Source organism: Bacillus rossius, chromosome 7, assembly GCF_032445375.1.
Source record: "Bacillus rossius redtenbacheri isolate Brsri chromosome 7, Brsri_v3, whole genome shotgun sequence".
Lineage (NCBI taxonomy): Eukaryota > Metazoa > Arthropoda > Insecta > Phasmatodea > Bacillidae > Bacillus > Bacillus rossius.
The window spans coordinates 71,317,166-71,336,964 of record NC_086335.1 but is presented as its reverse complement, the minus strand read 5'-3'; the positions used below and the strand labels follow the sequence as shown (position 1 = coordinate 71,336,964).

At 39.3% G+C, this 19,799-nt stretch overlaps 1 protein-coding gene across 4 annotated transcripts in view; it reads right to left on the bottom strand.

The window, feature by feature from the left end:
* Positions 1-133: 133 nt before the first annotated feature.
* Positions 134-19,799, bottom strand: part of LOC134534351 (nucleoprotein TPR-like) — a 50,463-nt gene continuing 30,797 nt past the window's right edge. The window contains exons 21-28 of one of the 4 annotated variants that reach the window (XM_063372766.1): positions 16,669-16,965; positions 16,109-16,237; positions 15,685-15,852; positions 13,875-13,997; positions 10,595-10,696; positions 7,004-7,100; positions 4,254-4,358; positions 885-1,004 (exon numbers count right to left, since the gene is read on the bottom strand). In XM_063372766.1, coding sequence (XP_063228836.1) covers positions 943-1,004; positions 4,254-4,358; positions 7,004-7,100; positions 10,595-10,696; positions 13,875-13,997; positions 15,685-15,852; positions 16,109-16,237; positions 16,669-16,965 — 1,083 coding nt within the window. In that variant the 3' untranslated portion in view covers positions 885-942. Of the gene's footprint in view, positions 1,005-4,253; positions 4,359-5,234; positions 6,921-7,003; positions 7,101-10,594; positions 10,697-13,874; positions 13,998-15,684; positions 15,853-16,108; positions 16,238-16,668; positions 16,966-19,799 lie in introns of those variants that run through there. The other 3 variants (XM_063372767.1, XM_063372768.1, XM_063372765.1) reach the window with 3 other exon arrangements.

Genomic DNA, 19,799 nt, shown 5'->3' with positions numbered 1-19,799 from the left:
GTAATTAGAACTTAAGCTCTGATGAATCAGGTTGGCAGAAGATGGTTTCACCGATATGCGATACAATCAAACATTTTAGCCAATGTAACCTAATATGATAACGGGCTGCCATGACTAAGGAGTACACAACTGCTTACTTCACTCAATTCTTTTAATAAAGCTTTTGGGAACCTTAGTACAGTATTCATTTACATGGATATAATAAATGAGCCTAAAGTGTTTAGCTGCTCACATCAAAGTGGTGGAGATGAAATGTGGTCTAAAGTAGATTTAAGTTGTAACATCAAACTTTTATTATTTTAAAGTGAAACAAAATCCAATGAATATTAAGTAATACCTTCTGAAGTCCACATGATGAAACCTGACCCACACCCCTGCCCATATTTTTTAAAAGTAAAAATGTGTGTCAAGAGGGTGGGGGGGGGGGGGGGGGGGGGGGGGGGGGGGGGGGGGGGTGAAGAATAGCAACAGACACTCCTTGCATGGACCTGCATATCCCATCCCGACCTTTTTCTCACTTTCTGCCGAACGTTCAAGAGCCATTAATAATAATATGTAAGGGATGTAAACTGACTCTTCCTCGTATATTTCCTGGAAGCAAGCAAATGCTGTGGTTGCACCGTACCACACCACACGACAACTCGCTCCAAGTGACAGGCGAAGGGAGCTGGAGCGTGAGGACATCCGAGGATCCACTACGACAGGGATGAAACAGTGCCAGGTCTCTTCCTCACACTCCACCTAGAGCCGTGGATCAAGGCCACTGTAATTGCAGCTTTTAGAAACACAAATACAAATAAAATGGCTTGAATGTTTCATATTACATTAAGTTAAACAATTGCTGTTGATGTATGTATCCATACACAAAAAATAAACCCCTGTAGTTCCCTGGAAGAATGTTTATTTACAAGGAATGGCTGAGAGAGAGAAGAGTGAGCGTCGTCACTGCGCGTCGCGGCCGCGGGCTCTGCCTCGGAACACCACTCTGCCCAGCGGTCTGCCCCCTGTAACATGCACCGACTCCCGTCCGCAACCAGGCTCGTGCTTGCTCTGCTCTGACTAGCACGTGTGCTTCTGGACTGCACTGCTGTGTGTCTCAAGGTCATCCTCTCGCTTAAAGGTGCGACAGGCTAAAGGTCTCGCACATATTATAGCAATTTCAGAAAAAAAAAATAGGACAGAAATAATCACATCATTCATTAACAGTGTAGTTTATTGAGTGTATGACTACTAAGGATTTTACAGTAATTGAACTCCTCCAATTACATTTCACCATATCGTACAGCGAAACCCCTTATTTATGTTACCGTTATTTACGTTTTCCCGTTATTTGCACTATATTCTTCAGGTCCCGTTTAGTTCCCATTTAGTCCAATACAATACTTTCACGCTAATTACATCTCAAAAAACGAATCCATTCCGCTATTAACGTCACGTAACAACCACAAACAACTTGGTGCAATCGCCAAAAATGATGAAACTGCAAAAGAATTGTCTGAGAATAAACATGTGAAACATGTCAAAGATTGCGTTCATATCGAAAACCACAACAAAAATGTACTAGGGAAAAACGTAAAATCACGAATGTATAAACGTAACGGAATGTCTGGAATATTACGTGGCTGCTGATACTGTGTTTATGCCACAAGTTAGCTGAAATACTGGTACGAGACATAAACTTCACAAGATAAAATGAGCGGAGTCTTGGTAACTGTTTTATACGTATTTTATAATTTCGGAAGTATTGTACAGTTGACGCATATTTTTTTAAACTAACCATTTATATCTGGGGATCGTAAATAATTAATTATTGATACCAAGACATCAAGACGAACGTAAACTCGAACACGTCACGGCAGCGAGAAAACTGGTGCGTATACCAATAAACTGGTATTAGAACTGGACAAAACTGGTACACGGGAGGTGGAGCTTATATGTTTTTCAGCTAAGCTCGCATCTATTGGCTGGCTGCTGATGGAAGGTCATGAGTCTGGGCGGAGCGTTGAGTGAGTTATACTGCGCGTGCGCAACTCAGAGAACAGAGAGAGCCAGCCGGCGACTACACTGCACCGAAACAACAGCTGATTGAGTACAATGACCTTTCTCTGCACACGGTGCACTATTGACGGTAAATTTCCATCAATTTGCTGCCCTTTTTTTTTAATTTTTTTACTGTGGTGCAATGCGTATGTGTAATGCAGCCCGTGTATTTGTGTGTATGTGTATTTGTTCTGAACGCTGCAGGATGCGACTATTTAAACTAATTTTAACGTATTTCTTACTTTTCCCTTTATTTACACTTTCCCACTTTTTACACTTTTATACTTTGTCCCCATGTAATAAGGGGTTTTGCTGTATTTCTAAAATTGTGTAACTTCTAAAGTCATTACTAGGACAAAAGCTAGAGGAAGGAGAAAAAAGTAACCCGCGACAGGCATTTGTTACTTGTCACGTCAGAAGCGAGGGTGAGAGAGAGAACAGCAGCAGTTAAAAATGCTATAAGATACACAGTTTGTGGGCCCAGCTTGATGTTTTTCAACTAAGCTGTTTCTAACTTGCTAGATATAAAAAAAAAGGCATGTGTAACTCGGTACACATGAGAGAAATAAAACTTCATTGGCAGTTCAAACCTTGACTCTTAAGTAGGGACTATAAAAATTAGTATCTAATTTTCAAAAAATTAGCATACAGTAGAATCCCGCTGATGCGACCCCTCACGGTTCCCGGAAAAACGGACTTATAAACGGAAGGGTCACAATAGAGAATTCGGGGCCAATCTCTCCCCCCCCCCCCCCCAACCCAAAAAACCCCCCATAAAAATCGCCTTTGTTCACATAGATTTCATATTCAAACAGTCTATGGTGTAAAAAAGACAACTTTTTAAATTCATATTACAGTATTTAAATAGCATGATGTCTCCCGAAAAAAACGATAACCTAGAAAGCAATATTGGAGCTCCCGTTGCAGAGAAAAAAAAAATTCAACACAGTGCAGCGTGTCCATTTTCGCCATCTTTGTATAGAAAAATCAGACGATTTAGTATTGAAATGATAACTTTTTATTAAAGGTTTATTATGTCTCTTGCGGGCTGTATTAGTGTGGCGTTTGAAAGGTTGCGTCCCGTGACACAATGGGTGGTCTGGCGGCGCTTATCGCTCTGGTCCGTCCGGCTGACGTGCAGGAATGCGAGAAGTAGGGTAAGCGTGTGTGTGTGTGTGTGTGTGTGTGTGAGAGAGAGAGAGAAAGAAAAAGGAATGATAAGGGGGGGGGGGATTGGGGGGGGGGGGCTGGCGATCAGTAGCATCGTTAGCTAGCGAGAGTGTGACGGTAAATGTCGACCTTCACCACTTCCGCTTGCTGCAGGGCTCGCTCTCTTTTATCTCTGTCTCCCCCTCCCACAAATATATTGGCTGGCAGGTCTCGCCCTCTTCACCTTCTTTATCTTATCTCTCACGCACACTAGAAGCACCTAATACGTCCGCACGGGACCGGCCGGCAATATACGAGCGCGTAGATGCTATCAGGTGATGCGCCCAGTTTACCGGTATTGGCTAGCGTGGACAGTCTAGAGGGGTGTTATCTATTTTTTGCCATCTTTTGTATACCTGCCTGCTTACAGTACAGCGCTCGCCAAGATAAATGTGAACCCATAGCACCCAACAAAGTGTAACAGACTTGTTTTTCAGCCGATTTTACTCAAATTTTCGACTTTCTCCGCTCAAATTTTTCACGGTTCCTCAAAAAACGGTCGTATAAACGGAATGGACGCATCAGAGGGGGGTCGCATCGGCGGGATTCTACTGTATATGTATTATGTTGAAATTAGCATTTTAAATGCAACTTATTTTAAATTAATATTTACATTATGTTTATCAAATAAATATTCACTGTACCAATGCCTACAAAAGCCCTCTAGTTCAGTTTTATAAAAAAAAATTATGCATGCACATGTACACTGTCATTCTTCCCTTTCATCTCTCTCTCTCTCTCTCTCTCTCTCTCTCTATCTCTCTCTCTGTGTTCTATTTTTTTGATGGGGGACAAATCACTGTACAAAGAGACGAACGAAAATGAGCCCAGTAAAGTATTTAGCATGGTGTTCTCTAGAGCTCTTTGGCCAAGTACCTATTCTTTGTTCTTTTCGCATCAGAAACGTTTCACATGTTAAACTGAAATTTGGCCTTGCAATTTGACTCTCATCGTGCCCAAAGTGTGGCATTCACTAGCTACTGATGTGACATGAGCGCCAGTACCTAAGGACCTGACGCGCACAATGCGCACGGGCGTGCCGCGGTACCGCAGCACAGGGGGCACGGGGTAGAGACTGGGCCGCGGGGCGCTGCTGCCGGCTCCCGTCACTGCAACCACGGCCGTCACTACCTCACCTCCAGCAACCAGGCATGCCAACACACAGAGCACGTGTCCGAGAGTCGAACCCATGGCCTTTAAGAGTCATCATTTACTGTTTACTTTATAGATACAAAATAATACCATAGACTGACATGGCAATGGGTTTAACAATATAAAAAACCATATTTGATCACTAAGTTGGTAGTGAGTGAACTAAAGATATTAGCCTGAAACCTACATAGATGACTGAATTCCAATAAAACTTTGTCCTACTACCAAGGAAACTTAAAAAAAAGTTAAATATACGACAGGCTTACCATCGTGTGCATCACCGCCACCCACCCCCTCTTAGACGTCCATCTAACCTGCGGTTGCCGCAGAGGAATCCCCATCCTTCGAGTATCACAAGTCTACCACATCAGACGACCCAGAGAGCATGTGGTCTGGCCAGTGCAGGAGTCCCAGTATCAACAAGGGTCGCCCTGCACGCCTGAAAGCTCGTATGGTGACTGCCATGGTCCGGGACTGGTCCCACAAAGCCAGCTCCTGGATGCTCTACCGGCTCCGGTGCCACAGAGCTAACAGCTGGCAACAGCTCAACGCCTCAAGTCAGGGTAACTCCCAAGTAACAACGGTAGACAGAAGTAAACCTTCAAGACAGTGCACTGGCAAAGTGTCCGTACACAGACGTCTGAATCCGCCTAGGCCAGTTCTCACAGCTGAATGTCGCAGGTCTTGTGTTCAAGCAGTTCTGGAGGTAGAAGTTGAATCTAGTGATGGGTCAATTCCTGTTTTTCCCAGGTTCTCGGTTCGGTACCGGTTCTTAAAAATCAGTTCTCAGTTCTCGGTCCTCGGTTCTGACTTCAAAAATAAAACAAACATTATTTATGAGGTGTTTCAAGTAATAAACTATTTATTGTTTCGGCTACAAAATTAAACACTAAAAAGCCTGTATCTAGACTTCCATCCTCAACAATTTATTGTTTATAACACTGAAAAATAATAATTTATTTGTATTTGTTGTATGCTTACAATAAAATGCATTGGCATAATCTTTCAGTCTTTAAAGAGGCTATCAAAAAAAAATTAAAAGGTTTATTTAGTACAGTTTTCAAGCTACAACAAACACACCAACCTATTGCAAATGTAATATGTATTAGTGAGAAATAATTCTAAATAATATAGAGAACCCTTAATAAAACTAAAATTTAGGTACTATATTAATCTAGCAATTATCTCAAAAAAGCTACATACACCCTCCTTTAAAACATAGGAATTCAAAAGAAAATATTACAATAATGGAAATAAATTAAATTGATGGTGAACTTTATAGTAAATTGTCTACATCAAATTCAGTTTGTTTGCAGTCAAGTCAATTACTGCCACACTTCTGATGACATTTCTTACACAATTTGTACTGTTTTGCTGGAATAATTATACCTTACAAGTGTCAACAAGCATTTCGTTTGTCCAGTCAATAGTAAAATACATCTACCATCCGTAACCACTTTGCACAAAAAAAAAAAAAAAAAACATATTTTATCACGTGTCCGCGGGATCTTCGTCAACGCTATTACCACACCAGACGTTCCACTTTCAAAGCAATCCCGTTTGCCTAAAAGAGAAAGTTACTAGGCATTCCGCTAGATGGCTGAAGATGCAGTGAACTTACACTCCACAGCACTGCACAAATAGCATAAAATGTTAGAATGCCGAAAATTATTACGGAAATATTTGAAATCAATCATCAATTCTATTAAACAAATATACTTTTGCACTTTTAATTGTTGTTTGCACACCAGTCACTCATACTTACGTGTCAACGACTAAATTAGCTGCCTATTTTAAAAACCATTGAAACATACATGGTGTCTTTCTGTTCTCATCTTTCTGCTGCGGCACGTTATACAGTTGCACACATCTATGAACTACATCTATGGCACCTTCAACTGTTATGTTTTGATTGAAAAACGTACTTTGTTTACAGATGTGACGAGAACATTAAATATTTTCACGTGTAATTTATTTTATAGTTAGAGATGAATATTATTCCACAGAAGCCCAAAAAAATAATTAATATGTGAATTGGACGTGAGTTGAGCCATTTCATGCTGCAGTAAAGTGTTAGTGAAGGATTATTTTCGTATAGGGTTTTGCTATACTGCCGGTACCGGTACCGGCACCAACATTTTAGCTGCGGTTCTCGGTGCCCGTTAAAATGCTGAGAACCGTAGGAACCGAGAACCGGTAGCGATCCATCCCTAGTTGAAACAAATAGTGTCAAATTCCGAGAGGTGATAAAGCGAGAGTAGGCGACTGGGAGAAAACTGGAAATCACGACTTGCGCGTCTACTTGGCCGGGTGTAAAATAACCACTGAGGAGAGAGAGAGAGAGAGCAGTGTAGGGAGGGGAAGAAATGCTACCTCCCCGCCACCATGCCGCAGGGGACACAGCTGCCCGCACTTGGGCGCTAACATACAAGCACAGTCTAGAAGCAGTGTTGGTGGTGGGTTGCTCCCAGCGCCCGGGTAGCAGGCTTGCGGCCTCGTCGGGGTACTACGCCGCACAACTAGGCAACATATGATTTTGTAAAATACTCATCTCCTTTAAAGGACGCTAACACTGTAACGCAGCCGGCAAGCAGCGAGGTACCTGTGGAGATGTCTTCGGCACCAGACGCTGGCGGCGGAGAGGGGCTAGCTGTGCCCGCAGAGTCCTGCCTCCGGCTCCCGGCCCCCTGCCCCTCCACCTGAGCACACATCAGTTAACAACGGGGCGGGAACAACCAAAACTACAGTATTTACCCACTTATGGGTTGCACATTTTATGCCCTTTCGGATTCTCCCTCTTGCTGAGCGCCAGTATGGTGCCAGACATAGCTTAACAGTGGAGTTCATGATGTTTTACTTACACTGTTCAGCTATTTTAATTACACAATTCATACTTACTTGTATATTTATTGAAAACCAACTCAGGCTAGTTGGTTATGAACATATTCGACCACACAGTGCTATGCTAATTTTATTTACCTACAATGAAAAAATTCTTAAGGGTCACAGTACACGCTATTAAACAAAAAATAGGAATAAAATGTGCTACCCATAAGCGGATAAATAGTACAGTTTACAATGAATAAGAGTGCAAGTTTCTGCCGTCTAAGGATTAATGAAATGTGTTATGAACCACAAAATTATATTCATTTCACAAAAACGTAATTTTTTTATAACACTGCTTTACTGCAAAATTGTGACAAGATGGGCTCAAGTTATTTGCCTATTTTGGTATGTTAACAGCAGTCATGCAAAATTATTTGTAGTACAGGGACATACAAACATATTCACTGGAAATTTCCTCTTGAATCCATTAGTTCTATTTACATTTGTTTTGATTTTGAGTCCAAAAGTCTGGTTTGTTATTTAATTGCAGCAAATGAGCAGCTACACTGTCACATGGAGGGACAATTGTGACTGCGTATTTATACTCTGTTGCAACTATCTCGTTTATTTCTATTAATGTTCATGGCAAAAGAATGCCAGTCTTGGTAAGTATCAGGGTTCTGCGAATATTCGAAATTTCCGAATTCGAGTTCGAATTTTTTGATATTCGATTCGTCAATTCGAATCGAATTCATTTTACAATAATTCGACTTGCAAAATCTGGCCCGGATACACTAATATAAACATACCCCCCACCCCCAATGTTTTAAAGTAATGTAAAAAGACGATTACATCTTTCACTTACAAAAATTATACAGCGAAACCCCTTATTTACGTTACCGTTATTTACGTTTTCCCGTTATTTGAACCATTTTATTTCTGTCCCGTTTTAACCTTATTTGATGTAATGCAATAAATTCCTGTTGTTCAGAACGCGCCTATTGCTTTACGCAGTTTACGCCGTTCGTTCTGATAAAACTGCATACTAACTTAATTAATCACATTACAAAGTAAATCGTGTTTTAAAAACGTTTTTAAAAGTTATAAACTTCATCTTTAACGTCTCGGAAGTCGCTTTATACAGCTTATAAAACGTAAGCAGTGCCAGTTTTGTTGTGTTGATTCCTATATCCCGTATAGAGTGCGCGCACGTAGTCGAAGATCGATATCGATAGCTCGCAGACTGCATGCACGCGCCTATTGCTTTACGCAGTTTACGCCGTTCGTTCTGATAAAACTGCATACTAATTTAAATAATCCTATTACAAAGTAATCTGATGTGTACATCGTGTTTTAAAGACTTTTTTAAAAGTTATAAACTTCATCTTTAACGTTTCGGGAGTCGCTTTATACCGCTTATAAAACGTAAGCAGCGCCAGTTTGGTTGTGTTGATTCCTGTATTCTCGTATAGAGTGCGCGCACGTAGTCGAAGATCGATATCGATAGCTCGCAGACTGCATGCACGCGCGCGCTGTCAGGAACGATCATTATGCGTATAGTTACAAATCACGTTCTTGTTACGGGTTTTTTTTTTTTTTACGTTGAATAAAATAGTTTTATTGCACCACTCATTAATTTAAATTATTTGGCGTGCTCTCGCAAAGTCTACTTTTTATTTTTTAAATAAACGTACTTTCCATGAATAGGTTTTGTTTTTATGGAAAACTTTAAATGTTTTTTTTTTTGCATAATAGTAGCATCCACAGTCTCACCCCTAATTTTCAAACTTGATTTTAGAATAAAATGTGCGATGCTTAAGTGATAAAAACGGTAAATTTGTTATTTGTTTTTGTACAACTTCCTTATGTTGTGATAATTTTGCTAATATTTTTATCCTTGAAAGTCAAACATGCTAAGTAAGGTAAACTGTGATACTTTTTATGGTCTTCCCTTTATTTTCACTTTCCCGCTTTTTTTTTTCTATTTTCTTTTTATATTCTCAAATTCGATTCGAAAAAAATTCGAAACTAGTGAATTTTTTTGAAATTCGATTTGAATTCGATTCGAAAGGAAAAATCAAAATTCGCAGATGTCTAGTAAGTATACAGTGTTTTATTGCTTAATGGTCGCACGCGCGTAATCGTCGCAACCATATTTTAGGCTGTCAAAATTGGGATAAAATAAACTTCTCGCGTAAACGTGGCATGATGTTTTTGGTCCCGCTAGTAGATGCCGAGCGCTTTGTGTAGGTATCTTTTCCGTATAAAACAATGTATTTTAAAGTAGAAATCTAATATTTATTCGGTCATTACCACTTACTTAATAAATTAACGGAAAAATACGGCGTTGTTTGACGTGTAAATTTTCTTATAAAGACGTTTTTAAACGTTATTTCCTTTATCTGATAGTCTGCGTCGCCGCGGTGTAGGTATAATCTATAATTTGTTTCGGTCATTACCACTTATTTATTTAATTAACGAAATACCAAGTTGTCCGACGTGTAAATTTTCTTTTAAAGACGTTTTTAACGGTATTTCCTTTATCTGATTGCGTTACCGCGGCGTACCGCATACAAAAATGTAGCCAGCGCAACATTCATGTTTGGTTATGTTGCTTCCCGTATAGAGCGCGCGCACGTAGTATAATATCGATATCTCGCCGATTGGATGCAACGCGCGCTATCTGTCAGGTGCCGAGTTAACTACATTTGATAGCCCACATTCTTTTGTGGCAAGTGTGTACTACGACACGTTAGTTCACGTCAGATTCAAGTGGCTTGCGTTTGCGTTAGAGTTTTGGTTTTTCTATTTAAAGTTGAAGAAAGGTTTTTGTTTAAGGAATTATCAATATAGATTGTTTGGCGTGCTATTGTATACTCCAACTTTTTTTTAAATAAATGTACTTTCCATAAACTAGTTTTATTTTTATGAATAACTTTACGTAACAAAATTTTTTTTTTCCGCATGATGGTCGCACCCCTACTTTTCAAACTTGATTTTATAATAAAATGTGCGACGATTATACGAGAAAACACGGTATTTCATGCTTTTGATACTGTTTAAGGATATTTCATGGATTCATACATAGGCCTAAAGAATTTTAAAACAAAAACTCGCAATAAAATGTGTTTAATTCATATTATCAAATGATAAAAGTGCTAGTTATTCACATAATTCAATTCTTGTGCTTATAAGCCTGGATAATTTTATATTTCAACATTAAAAGTAAATACGCAAGTCATCACACATGCTTGTTTATCGTGAAATGAGATTATTTTATGACGAAAACAGCAAATTATATTTGCGGTAGAAGTGGGTTCCTAGTGGCCAGCCTTGTTCTGGGACACTGAGTTCGTGTGGCTGTCACCTTGTGTTCCCCCACCACGACGGCCTCCGGAGCTGCAGTGCCTGCTGATTGGTCGCTGCCGTCCCGTCCCGGAGCAATGCTGCCAACACCCTCCGCCTGCACCTACGCACAAACAAGGATAGCAGCTACGTCATAGGGAGCGTTCAAGTATTTCGTAACGAATTTGGGGGGGAGGGGGGTCTTATAAAACGTTACGATGCGTTACAGGGGAGGGAGGGGGGTTTGACCTACACGTTACGTCACATTTTTTTTTTTAACCCTTCAGAATGGTCGCGTAGACAAATTCTTTCACGCATTTTTTAAAACTTTTTTTTCTCAAAATTTCAAATGGCATGATAGCTTAATTTTTTTTTTACCTTCACAAAATTGCTTCTGCTTGCTTTACAGGATTAGTGAATATATATATTTTTTTAACTCCAAATGTAAAGCAATATATATATAAATATATATATATATATATATATATATATATATATATATATATATATATATATATATATATATATATATATATATATATTTATCAACAGCTGTGATAGTTTTTCTCGTCACTCCAGTAAAGTAGTTAAAACAAAAAATACCGCTATTCAGATGGCTTCGTTATACTTCGGTTGTCAACGTAGATTCCAATCGCCATATTAGAAATTATATAGGTATTGATATTCAAAATACACTGTTTTCTATGTGTGAGAATTTCTCTCATCACAACAGTGTTGTTATGGTACGAAAGGCGATTGGTCTGAAAGGTTAATAAAAAAACTAGTGAATTAAAATCTCCCAAGTTGGCAACCCTTTTCGTTTATTTTTTTATGGAGGATTCCCGATTGAATTGTTCGTATTTTGTTCTCCCAAGATGGCAACCCTTTTCGTTTATGTGCTCCAAGCACTCGACCGACTGTATGAAAATTGAAAACTACGATGTTTCGGCGGAATATAGAAATCCTGAAGATAGCTTGCAGGATCCAGCAGACCCTAATATGGCGTGGTATAGCACTCACGTCCGTGAATCGCAATATTTCTTGCAAGTTATTAAATGCGCGGATGAATTTTGCTGTTCCCGCTTGAGGAGTGCATTAAAATCTGTCTTTCCAGAAACTTTCCTGCCGCCACCCTGCCCAATCCTTCAAACCGAAAACAAGTTCGTGGTACCTAGTCAGATAGATAGAGGATCATGCAAGTTTTCGCCACTTCTTGTGAGGTTGTCTGTTGATCTGTCGCCTCCTCTAGAAGGGTTTAAGCAGATGCCTTACGATTTCTTTTGCCCATCAGTACAATCCGACCTAAAGAACCGAGTATGTTCAACCTGTGGGTTTTTTTTACATCCCACAAGAGTGTGCAAATGCACAATCGTTACATGCATGGCAAGACTGCCCAAGACCTTCGTGAAAGTTGAGTACGGCCACAGCGACTTGCTGCAAGAAGGGCAAATGAGCTTCTCTGCATTGTGCGTCGCTGTGAAACATCGTCTGAGGATGCCGATTGGCTCGACGAAGACAAAGTTGATGCAAGCGGGTTAACAATTCCGGATCGCTCTTCGTCTGCTCTCCGGATGCCAGTAATGAAAGAATCTGAGTGGCTGGCAAACCCATGGACAGAGGAGCAGTAAAACTCCAATTTAATTGTTTTTTTTTTGACAATCTACTTATTTTAATTATGGCTAATTTTATTATAAATGTTTTTCGTTTTCGTTCGATCGTATTCATAAATACGATTATATTTTGACAAATATATTTTATTGCAGTTAGTTTTATGTTTGTAATTGCATTGCCAAAGGTAAAAATAATTATTAGAAATAAAATTTGTTATTTAATTTTAATAGCTTTATTAGTAAATGCTAAAATAGGAGAATGCATGAGAAGAACAATGGTGGATAAAGCAAAAAGTGTGTAAGGACAGAGCCAAGTCAGGAAAACGACGTATATTTAAATGTATGATTGCTAAATGTATGATTGAGTAGTAAAAATTTATTAGAATAAAAAAAACATTAGAAAGCTCTTGCTTTTAAAAACAAGACATTTCAAATGTTAATAAATAATATTAACGCGATTAAAACAACAACAAAGGTATTTTAGTGACTTATTCCGGTACGTTACGCCACATAATTGTGACTTTTAGGTAAAAATGGTCACTTGGGGTTACGTAACGTTTTACTAGGGGGGAGGGGGGTACAGAAAAACGTTACGGCGCGTTATATGGGGGGGAGAGGGGGGGGGGGTCAAAAATATAAAAAAATTGTGTTACGTAATACTTGAACGCTCCCACAGAGGCAAGACTAAGTGGCGAATAGCTATCAAACTAAACCAACACCCAACTTGTGCCGAAACGACTCGGCTGTCCAGTGCAAACTCTTTCATCAATAATGACATAACTACAGTCAAACCTCTCTGAAACGACCCCTCACGGTTCCCAGGAATAGGGTCGTAATAGATGTTTTCCGAAATTTTCGGCAATTTTTTCACAGTTCCTTGAAATTGGGTTGTAATAGAGAGGTGGTCGCAATAAATGGGGTCGCAAAAAAAAGGTTTTACTGTATTACTTATTGTTTTCCTATGTTTTAGGTAGAATGTGTGTCTATGACACGACTAACTACACCCATGCGGAGTTTTTTTACACTTCATTTGTTTAGATAGACCCCTCTAGGAGGATTTTTTATATTTTTTCATTACAACACTGTAATTTGAATTTGAATTTCATTTCATTACACAGCAAATTAAAATAAAAGAATTATGCACCTATTATAAATAAGATTATGCCATCGTTTACACTTACACATTAATTTACTATGGCTAAAGCTATACTTAGAATAATTAAATTTGACCTTATAACAAATACCTCCCATTTATGCATATTTGATACAATCACATCTATTTGAAAAAAAGTGTATGACATCAAATTTACTATCCAATGCATTAGTTGATTTTTAGTTTGCTTAGTATTACTGAAATAAAATCCCCTAATTATTTACCCTTCTCTTCTTTTCCCACACAAATTTATTATTAAATAAATATGGAAATAACCAATATCCAAACAAAAAACAAATTTACCCCCCTTTTTTTTAAACTGCAGATTGAATTCCATGATGATTATAATAAACTTAAATTTCTATATGTTTAAATTTATCTCGCCAATACTGATTTAATGGATTTCATAACTTTTTTTAGAAATAATATTAATCGCTGTTAAAAATATGACGTGATATTTTGGAGAACGTAGAATAAGAGAACGTAGCTGAAGATTTGTTTATTTAAAGTGCAGTGTGTAGAGCGAGGGAGCAACTCACAGAACCATCTGGCACACCTCCCCCTGCAAGCTCCGACTCTGCCGACTGCAGTTCCGTCCGGGGGACTTCCTGCGAGGGCAGGGCTTCACAGCTCTCTGCCTCGACGACGCAGCTGCGCTTCACCTGCAACCACGTACACCCTCGCTCGCTCGCAGCTGCGACTAGGCTGGCTTCTGGATGGCCGAGTCTCAACTTCAGGCAAGCACGCAAACGTTTTAGCATTTATGTTAATGCTGGTTTAAAATAGGGGGGGTTGTCTGTAAAGTCGGTTTACGGACGATAATTTTACGTGATAACGTCATAAGAAAACATTGATGCAAAATTGCATACTTTTATAATTTTCAAATATTATTTACAGTTTTTTTGCAAATTTAATTTAAATAATTTGTTTAAATATAATCACGAACAATTAGTTAAAAAGTCCGCCTTAACCTGTTTGATATTATAGAAGATTTTCTCGCACGGTGGTTGGCCGGTTCTTGCACGCTCGGCTCAGGCGGAACGTGACAATTTTTCATGCGTGCAGCTGGTTTTCATCGATTAATAAGACGTTATAACGTCAAAAATAAATCACATTCACTTCAAACTAGGTTATTTTTCTTTTTAATTTACTTTTGTTTATGCAAACTACAATACACGTGCATTTGCATTGCATGCTTTTCTTAGAATGAGATCCTTCTGATAGTTTAGTACATATATAAATTTTTTTTTAACCAAAATGTGTTTCCTCCAAAATCTGTTCTGAATCGCTAATTAGTAAGGTAATTAGGTAAGTAGGTAATTGGCATATCCGCAAAATTTTGTCCCGGTACAGCTTAAATAGCAGGATCTGGAAAATAAGGTGAATAATAATTTCAAGTTTAGACATCTTAGAATCATTTAGAATAGGATTTAATTAATATTAATTTTTCTTTCTTCTAGAATTGTATCCACACATTAATATCAGGAATTCCAATCTTACTTACGTAATTCTCATTATACATTTAATATATTCTGTTCTCTTATCAAGTTTGATTCATAGTATTTCACTTCGGATCTCTTCCATGTATGAACAGACTGACTCTATTCAAACGTTTTTGTTGTTTGGTCATCCTGGGAGATGAAACTCTTGTCTCAAGGAAACACAAGCAGATAGGTAATTCTCAGAACTATTACATGAAACAACCAATCACTATTCTTGTAACTAATTCATATTCATTCACAGATTTTACCATTACATGTCAAATATAACGCTATTTTCAATATTTTAACTCTTAGAATACCTGTACATTCATTAGGCATAGTTTATTAAAGTTTATCTGATTAGAAGTTTATCTTTATAACAATCAAAATCTTCAATCTGACATAAATGAAACTTTGTAACAAGCATTCTTATTGGGACTCGCATTACTTACTAATTTAAATATACAACTTTGTATTAAACATTGTTCAAAATTATGTAAAAAGGAACTGAGCATAGAAAATATAACATAATTGCAATCACGAAAATGCTGCAAAGACAAAGTAATATTAATTTGATACCACAATACTAGCTTCTATGAAGGAACTGTTTTACCTTTCATAATAATTACTGTAGCGGACTTAACCTAATCAACCTTTCACGTTAGTATTTTTTTTGTCTAATTGTCTAATATACTATACATTTACTTCTTATTTTCCTATGTATTTGATAAATGATACGAAAAAGGTTTGTAAGGGGAATTCTAATTCTCATTTTTACGATTGAAATTTGAAAATAATTTGGTAATCGTATTCTAACAAAAACCTGATACTGGCACAGGCATGGGCTCCGATCTCACGTCATGATCACCTGCAGCACTGCCTCTCCTCCGAGCTCGGGATCCGAGGAGCGGCGGTCGTCATCTTCACGAGGCCGCTTCACGCCCGACGAGGGGCCGACCACCTCCGCAGAGATCAGGGCGGGGCTCCGGGACGAGACCACCGGCTCCGCGACCTCCGAACACTCCACCTCCATCACCTGCAGCACGGTTCAAACAACGCCGTCACCTTCAGCAGCCGTGCCGAACCACAACGTTTCCGTGTCTGCGACAAGGCCTTAACAAGGCTGCGCCCCTCTGCTATCAAGTGATTCTTCCGATTCATGAACACAATCATATTTCTGTGTTATACTCAAAACTAGGCCTCCAACAACAACAAATAAACTCAGCCAGGTGCCCAAAAAAAAAGTGAAAGCTTTGAGCGAAGCATGGCGAGAACACGTGCGACTGTCTGACCTGCTGGCTCTCAGCGGCCGGGGTGGCGGAGGGCCCCAACAGCTCGGGCGACGCGCGCTGCGAGGTCGGCGTGGACTCCGTGTCGGGGTCCCTCTGTCGCGCCAGTCCCGGGGACTCTGGACGTTCGCTCTGTGGAACGAATGCGTTAGTGAAAGATCACTGGCCTTGGGGTCAGAGGCGATGAGGCTGAGGCAGTGAAAGACGAGCTGGCTCACGTCACAGGGTTCCACCCTGCTGGGACTGGCAGGTGACAAGTGGCATGGTCACACTATGAACACACATGGCGGCGTCTACTGCACTAGTTTACTGACAAGACACTACACAGCTGGTGCAATGCAATTCTACAATCATAGTCTGACCGAGCCCAACCCAACACTTCACTGGCAGGAGCTACCGTGTGGAGCCAGCAACAAGACCACTGGTCTGTGTAGCCTAGCAGCCCGAACAAACATGTACTCTGATGCTCAGTGCAGGGGGTAACACGCCTCCCTACGACAACAGTGTGTTGAGAGTGTGTTTCTGGAATGCCAATATCATAACACTTTCGCTTGCATCGTTACCTGCTCGGTGCTCTGTGGGGCGACTTCCTGGAGCGACACACTCCCAGCGAGACCGTCGTCTGCCCGCGCTGCTGCGGCCACTGCCTTCCCCGGTTCCTCCAGCGCCGTCTCTTCCTCCTCCTTCGTCTCTTCTTGCAGCCTTGTTGCTTGCTCTTTCTTTTGTTCCTCCAGTCCCATCTCTTTCTCCTCCTTCGTCTCTTCTTGCAGCCTTGATGCTTGCTCCTTCTTTTGTTCCTCCAGCCTCGTCTGCTCATCTGCCATCTTCTGCTCCTCTCCTTTCCTTCTGGCCTCCTCCAGCTACGGAGTGCAGAACAGCATCACACTCAGTCTCACCCACCTCAACACAAGCATGAATTTCTCAAAATTAGTGTTGGGTATACAACTAGAGTTTAATACAGTCAAATATATTATCTACTGTCAAAGTTGTTCTGATATAGCAAACAAAATATACACTTTCAATATACATGTTTTCAGCAATGTCAGCAATTTTTTGTTCACTGATATCCCTGTATTCACACTTAACTCAAACTCCTGTATTAAATGTGTGTACTGTGAAGTGTACCTAAGTCGAGATGATGATACAATAGGCATGAGCGTAAGAACTTACGCTTGATTCTACCTAAAATTATCAACAAACTGAAATCGTACAATTGTCATACACTTAATGAACTTTCATGAACATCGTACCCCAATAAATTATTTTAACGGTCATTTACAAGCATGATTTACTGAATTTACATTCCTAAAATAAAATCAATATCCTAAATTACATACTGTTCATTAACTACAGCTCGTGTATGACCAGATATGAAAGTATGGTTATTTGATAGAATTCAAAATGTAAAATTCAAATTAACTGATATACTATTATGTTTAACTTCATATTATTTATCCACAACTAGAACTCAGTATAGCTAGAACTGGTGGATGTGAAAACTCAAGTTTAATTAACACAAAAAACTAGCAAGTGTGTATCCAATTTAAAATGCAAAAATACCCACGTAAAACTATACCTATACAAAAATAAATATATAATAAATACTACTGAAACCATCAATAAAATATTACAAAAAAAAAATGCAAAAAATTCTCTAATAACCTAGAACTAATACCAATGACGGCAATGACCAACCTTAGCACAAATATTACTAGTCTTGCTTACTTAAGTAATGTTGCCCTTTAAAAAATAAATAGATCTAAAGAAATATTAGAAAACTTACAAATAGCAAAATAAACTAATGGCTTTTTAACTTATTTAAATGATGTTCTCATTTATAATTTTTTTGTAGAGTTGATCGTTCTGGAAACCTCTTAGTTACAGTTGGTGAAAGTGATTCTAATGAAGAGAATGAATATATATATATATAAAAATTTTCCTGGTGAAGGGGTCATCTAAAAGTAGGGGAACCTCCACACCTTACAGCCTCGCAGCGTGGCACATGGACAGTGAAGGAAGACAACCTCCCTCCAACGCAGAGGAATGTGGGTTGTGCGGAAGTTCTACAACCTGGGGGACTCCAGTGTCAAGACTTGTCATGTTTCTAGCAAGAGAGCAGCTGCAAAGCTCAGTAGAACCTTAGCCATTTCTTGTTTCCTACGTAAATACTGGGTGGTACGTTTGTAATTTATTTGAGTGCGTGTGCGGTGCATAAGGAGATTACGAGTGTGGATGGTTACTTCTGGCTAAGCCTGTGCGAATATCAGGTTTTTTAGTTCGAATCGAATTCGAATACGAATACCAAATTATTCTCGAATACGAATATTGAGTTCGAATAATTGGAATGAGAATTGAAATCCCATAAAACATGTTATATCTAGGGATGGGCAATTTACTTGGCCTGTTTACGTTTTCCTTGGAACACATCCTATTGAGGTACAGTAGAACCTCGTTAATACGTGATGGTCAGGACTGAGATGCCTGCCGTGCGTTGGCAACGGGTGGAAACAAACAAAGGGAGACGGGAAGCAGAAGTCAGGACATCCCCCTCAAGTTTTGAGTGACAAATGTGACAGCTGAAAGGGGGGCGACACAAAGGGTCGGTACAAACAGCTTTGCAGAGTTTGGCGGCCCACGCGATGGCTTGCAGTGTTTGCCGGCCGGCCCGCGTGACGTTAATTTTAAGTGCTGACAATTTTTACTTCTTTTTTTTCTTCTCTTTTAAATCGTCCCGGATTATCCGATTCCCGAATTAGCGCATCACGGATTAACGAGGTTCTACTGTATTGTACTTTTAATTGGTTATTATATAAAAAAAATTATGAAGCATGTACTGATTTGGGAAACTTACTTTATATTCATGAACATGGATGCATTACCGCTACATTGGCATTAAATAAGGCATAAATCACATATGTATTCTCAGAATATGCTAAAAAATAAAATAAAGCTATTTTGGGATCTAGACTAAATATGAATCTTGGTTTTTTTTAAATAACTTTACAGAGAAATCTGTTACTTAGTAATACAACAGTAATGCAGGCTTTCATCACAAGTGACGGTCGCACATGTAGTAATAACAATGAAATAATGAATGACAAAAATTAATACATTATACAATTATTATTTTAATCTCAATTCAATTTTAAATATTCTGATACACGTTCTATTTATGAATTTTTTTAGGACCAAGTTTGGTTTGTGTAGACTACCAACGTTAAAATATGTATTATCTGAGAATTCCATGATGGCCAACCCATAGAAAACACATTTACTTCACAATCTTGGTACGCCATGTAACGTTTTCGCAAGCTTTTAAGTTCTTGGCAAGAGTTTTTTTTTTTGACGCGCGGGACAGGATAATTGCCTGAGCTGTCACTACGCGAGGAATTTGGGAAGGGTGGGAAGGGTATAAAGTGGGGTGGGGTGGGGTGGGGGGGAGGGGGGGGTTGTTTGCCGCCTGCCTATTGAAAAACATTGACGTAGCATGTTAGGCTTTTGGAGTCTTTTCTGTGAGTATGCGGCCAGATGTTTTCCACATGGCCTGTACAATTTTCTTTCTCTTCGCCGTCACGTTCAGAACGAAATTACAGTGCCGACAAACCATGTTTCACCCTCTAATCTGAAAACTGTCACCTATAACGTCCCGGTTGTATGGATTTTACAGACACGTATTTATCTTTATCAGTATGCT